This window comes from Terrapene carolina, unplaced genomic scaffold (genome assembly GCF_002925995.2).
Source record: "Terrapene carolina triunguis isolate 2854851 unplaced genomic scaffold, T_m_triunguis-2.0 Scaffold606, whole genome shotgun sequence".
Lineage (NCBI taxonomy): Eukaryota > Metazoa > Chordata > Testudines > Emydidae > Terrapene > Terrapene triunguis.
In genome coordinates, this window is record NW_020664957.1 from 296,906 (window position 1) to 301,640 (window position 4,735).

Genomic DNA, 4,735 nt, shown 5'->3' on the forward strand with positions numbered 1-4,735 from the left:
CGCAGAGCTGGGGGCCCTGTGCTGTGTGTGGGGGGCGGGCTCAACTGGACGCTCTCCCCAGCCGTCAGTGCTGGCCCCAGTGCCCCAGCGCAGAGCTGGGGGGGGCATGTGCTTGGCGGGGGGATTCTGTGTCCCTTGCTAGGAGCTGTGTGGGGGAGGAGTTTGGCTGGAGCACTGTGCTGTCTGCATTTTGACCCCCCCTTCCCCTCCCAGTCCCATTTCATGAAGTGCACAGAGGAAAACGTGGACTTCGAGGGGCTGGATTGTGAAGTGTTCGAGTCACCTGTGCCCATGACCATGGCCCTGTCTGTGCTGGTCACCATCGAGATGTGCAACGCCCTCAACAGGCAAGGACCCCTCCCCGCCCCCTCCCCCCGCCCCCCGGCCCAGCCCCCCCCTCACTCTCTGCCTCTCTCTCTGCACAGCCTGTCTGAGAACCAGTCCCTGTTGCGCATGCCGCCCTGGGTGAACATGTGGCTGCTGAGCTCCATCTGCCTGTCCATGTCCCTGCACTTCGTCATCCTCTACGTCGACCCCCTGCCCGTAAGTGTGGCCCTGCCGAGGTGGCTGTGCAGCGCCGTGCGCAGGCGGGGGGAGGGGGCAGCGTTACTCTCACCCACTAGTGGTAGAAGGTCCCATCTGCTCCCTCCCCACCCCAAGCACTGCTCCCCAGGGCTGTGGCATTCCCCTTCTCCAGGCTCGTGTGCCCCTGCCTTGTTCTCCCCATGATCTCCTCCCCCCTTTGCTCTCCCCCCCCAGATGATCTTCAAACTGACACCGCTGGACCTGACCCACTGGCTCGTGGTGCTGAAGATCTCGTTCCCCGTCATCCTCCTGGATGAGGTGCTGAAATTTGTCGCCCGGGACTACCTGGAAGGTAAGGATGCATCCCTGCCATGGGGCAGGCCTGGGTAGCCTGGCCCAGCTGCAGCCCCACAGGAGGCTCCCAGCAGGATTCACCAGCTGGAGCTGGGACGTGAATTTGTGCAGATGCCAGTCCCGCCTGATGGGGCTCAGTGACCTGCCCCCCGAGCTCCAGCTGGCACCAGGGTGCCACCCCCTTCTCTGTCCTCCATCCCTTCCATACGACTAACCACGAACCATCAGCATCACCTGCCATGTAACAGACCCATCAGGGCAGCTCAAACGGGCCCAGAACAGCCCCAGAACCACAGAGCTGGCTGCTTACTGCCCTGGGGGCTAGAGCAGGGGGGCTGGGAGCTAGGACTCCTGGGTTCTCGCCCGACTCTGGGAGGGGAGTGGGGTCTAGTGGTTAGAGCAGGGGGGCTGGGAGCTAGGATGCCTGGGTTCTCTCTCAGCTCTGGGAGGGGAGTGGGGTCTAGTGGTTAGAGCGGGAGGTGGTGCTGGGAGCCAGGAGACCTGGGTTCTCTCCCGGCTCTGGGAGGGGAGTGGGTTGCAGTGGTTAGAGCAGGGGGGCTGGGAGCCCGGACTCCTGGGTTCTATCCAAGATCTGGGAGGGGAGTGGGGTACAGTGGTTAGAGCAGCAGGACCAGAGTCAGGACTCCTGTTGTTTTTTACCCCATCTGTCCCTGCCACCTGTTATAATCTGTGCCCTTTACCTTCTGGGAGTATCTGTTTCCAGTCTCCCCAAGGGGCTGGGCCAGACTGCTGCTGAGCTCTGCCCCCCCTGCTCTGTGCTGCTCTGGTGTGGGTTTGAGCCCCATGCCCTCGATGGGTTTCACCTTCCATCCATCCCATGTGCAGGTCTGGACTAACGCTCTCTCCCGCACAACCTCCTTCCCTGCGGTCTGTTAACGCTGGTTTCTTTTATCCTTTCCCCTTGTAGCGTAATCTCCTTTCCCTCCATCTCCTTGATCCTGTCTCTCAGGTATCCCACGATCCTTTGCTGCATGCCTTGCCTGCCCCATGTCTATCTGTCCCCAAGGCACTGCAGAGTGTGTGTGTGTGTGGGGGGGGGGTGCATGTGAAATCTCACTGCTTTACCAGCTATTCCTGGCTGGGTCCCAATGCAGTTTGGCAGTTGGGGTCTGGGGCCGGGTGGTGTTGCCCATTTGAGCCTTAGCGCTGCTCTCTGGCTGGGCCGGGTACCTCCATTGCCTTCTCTGCCCCCCGCTGCGCCTCTCCAGTCCCTTCCACTCGCCCCCTGGCTGTGGGGACCCAACGGGGTGTCACACATGCTGCTGCTGCGCTAGGGGGCTCTTCCCCCACGGCCCATCATCCTCCAGCTGCCACCAAAGGAGCCAGTTGCTGTTGCTCGTTTCCACCGGCTGCTGCTCTTAGGGTGACCAGATCGCAAGAGTAAAATATTGGGACACATGGGGGGGGCAGCCACAGGCTCACAGCCCCCACCGGAGTCATGGGGGAGGGGGGGCGCACAGCCCTAGGAAGCTGTGAGGGGGGCATATGGCCCCTGCTGCAACCCCTGCCACAAGCCATTGGTCAGGGGCGCATGGTCCCGGCTCCAGCCCCTGCTGCAAGGGCAGGGCTCAGGGCTGGGGCAGGGGGTTGGGGTGCAGGAGGGGGTTTGGGGTGCTGACTCCAGGAGGGAGTTTGGGTGCTGGAGGGAGCTCAGGGCAGGGGGTGGGGGTGCGGGAGGGGGGGGGGGGTGCGGACTCCGGGAGGGAGGGTGGGTGGTGGAGGGAGCTCAGGGCTGGGGCAGGGGGTTGGGATGTGGGAGGGGGTTCGGGATGCTGACTCCAGGAGAGAGTTTAGGTGCAGGAGGGAGCTCAGGGCTGGGGCAGGGGGTTGGGGTGCGGGAGGGGGTACAGGGTACGGGCACCCAGCAGCACTGACCTCAGGCTGCTCTGGGGAAGCGGTGATATCTCTCTTTGGGTCCTAGGCGGAGGCATGACCAGGCAGCTCTGCGCGCTGCCTCCGCCCGCAGGCACCACTCCACAGCTCCCATTGGCCATGGTTCCTGGCCAATGGGAGCTGTGGAGATGGTGCTCATGGCGGGGGCAGGACACAGAGCCCCCCTGGCTGTCCCTGTGCCTAGGAGCCAGAGGAAGATTTCGCCGCTTCTGGGGAGCTGTGTGGAGCCAGGTAGGGAGCCTGCCAGCTCCGCACCAACCGGAGGCCTGGCAACCCTACAGTACAGGGACATCGATCGGGATGTGGGACAAAGAGTTAAATATCAGGACGTTTGGTCACCCTAGCTGCTCTGCAGGGCGAGGGTAGGGCCTGGAGACAGCAGCTCCTGGCACTGCTGAGATCCCTGCTGAGCAGCTGCTGGTTAACTAGGGAAGTGGATGTGGTTTCCCCCACTTAGTGTCTCCCTGGGCGTTAGCACCAGTCAGCCCCTGTCCTGTCCCAGAGAGAGACCGCTCTGCTCGAGTGCTGCCTGGGGGGGTGGGCAGCGAGCCATGAGAGGGTGATGCTGAGGGCCAGACTGCAGGTCATTCTGGACCTTTTCGACTGGTGGGGCAAGGGCTGGAGACCAAACCTTGGAGGCCATCCTGCCATTGGGACACAAACCCTGCCACCTGGGGCTGGGCACTGGCCCGGCCCTGAGGACCTCCCACCCCCGCCTTGTCTCACGTGTCCCATCTCTCCCCACAGTGGGTTTAGAAGACCCGAAGAGGAGGAAGAAGTGACACCTCTGGCCACTAGAGAAACTGCATCTTCACCCCAACAGTGAAGAACCCCTCGGTGCCCCCTCACCTCCCCATGAGCCTCGGCCACCCCCTCTTATTTAACAGCTGCTCCCCTCCACCAAAGGCTGCAAGCAGCCCTCCCTCTCCTCCCCCAGCCGGGTGGGGTGGACATCATGGGGGTTTGCCTGCTGCGTTTGGAGAATGGGGGGAAGCTCCCCCTTGCAAACTGCCTGCCCTCCTCCCGGCCTTCTAGCTACTTTGCTTCTGTACATTTTGAGCTGCTAGTCTTTCCTAGCAGCCCCTGCCCATCCTGCCTTCCCCCCATTTCCTTGCTGGGCACGCAGCCCATTCGCTGTGTTACCAGCTCACACCCAGTGACCTCTTCACTCACCGGGTGGGTTTTTTTTTAATGCAAAAAATAACTGAACAGACGGAAACATTTTGTCAGGCCAATGTGCAGCTCCCAGAGGAGGAAATGAAGAGACTGTTCTAGCTGCTTATTTATTGACATTAAAAGATAAACTCCTTAACGCTGCCTGCGCTCCAGACTCTTCCTTCGCCTCCTGGGGCCACAATTGCTGCTCTTTGAAGTACGGCAATTGGAGGAGTGGTCCGGAAAAGGCCAAGATGTGTCCCCTGCTGGCCCTGGGTGGTATTACAGCCACTCCCAGCCCCACTAGGGGATGTGGAAAAGGTCAATGGCTGCAGTGGGGTATTGCTTCTGCCAGAGAGCTCCAAAGCCCAGCAACTGTTGGAATATGGTCTGGAATTTTCTTTTGATGCTCATTCTGTAACCCCACTGACTGCACCTGAGGTTGGTGCATGAGCCCCCCCCCCCCACATTGCTCCATTGGAGTCACAAGGCGCTAACTGGACTGATCAGCACAGTGTAGCCTGGGATCTTGATGAATATTGGGGTGCTTTGCTGAATTGTCATGACTGCCTTTTAAATCCTGGTTATGTTTCCATAGAAAAGCAAGCAAGAACTTTTAATGGAACTAACGCTGGAAAAGAGAGAGCTGGTGAAACCAAAACATAGCGCTGTGTATGTGTGAGGGGGTGTAGGTCTGTGCGTGGGGACGGGTGTGTGCATGTGCATGTGCGAGTGGGTGCGGGTGTGGGTGGGTGTATGTGTGTGAGGGTGGGGGGGATGTAGGTGT

General features: G+C 60.8%; 2 protein-coding genes across 3 annotated transcripts in view; one reads left to right on the top strand and one right to left on the bottom strand.

The window, feature by feature from the left end:
- The window catches only part of ATP2A1 (ATPase sarcoplasmic/endoplasmic reticulum Ca2+ transporting 1), a 33,144-nt gene extending 29,036 nt beyond the window's left edge, over window positions 1–4,108 (top strand). Inside the window, exons 19-23 of one of the 2 annotated variants that reach the window (XM_026659207.2) lie at window positions 214–347; window positions 426–543; window positions 760–877; window positions 1,808–1,849; window positions 3,541–4,108. In XM_026659207.2, the coding sequence (XP_026514992.1) occupies window positions 214–347; window positions 426–543; window positions 760–877; window positions 1,808–1,812 (375 nt within the window). In that variant the 3' untranslated portion in view covers window positions 1,813–1,849; window positions 3,541–4,108. The remainder of the gene's footprint in view (window positions 1–213; window positions 348–425; window positions 544–759; window positions 878–1,807; window positions 1,850–3,540) is intronic. The other variant, XM_026659206.2, reaches the window with a different exon arrangement.
- A 465-nt stretch (window positions 4,109–4,573) lies between these two features.
- The window catches only part of SH2B1 (SH2B adaptor protein 1), a 55,840-nt gene continuing 55,678 nt past the window's right edge, over window positions 4,574–4,735 (bottom strand). Inside the window, exon 6 of the mRNA XM_026659205.1 lies at window positions 4,574–4,579. Within this exon, the coding sequence (XP_026514990.1) occupies window positions 4,574–4,579 (6 nt within the window). The remainder of the gene's footprint in view (window positions 4,580–4,735) is intronic.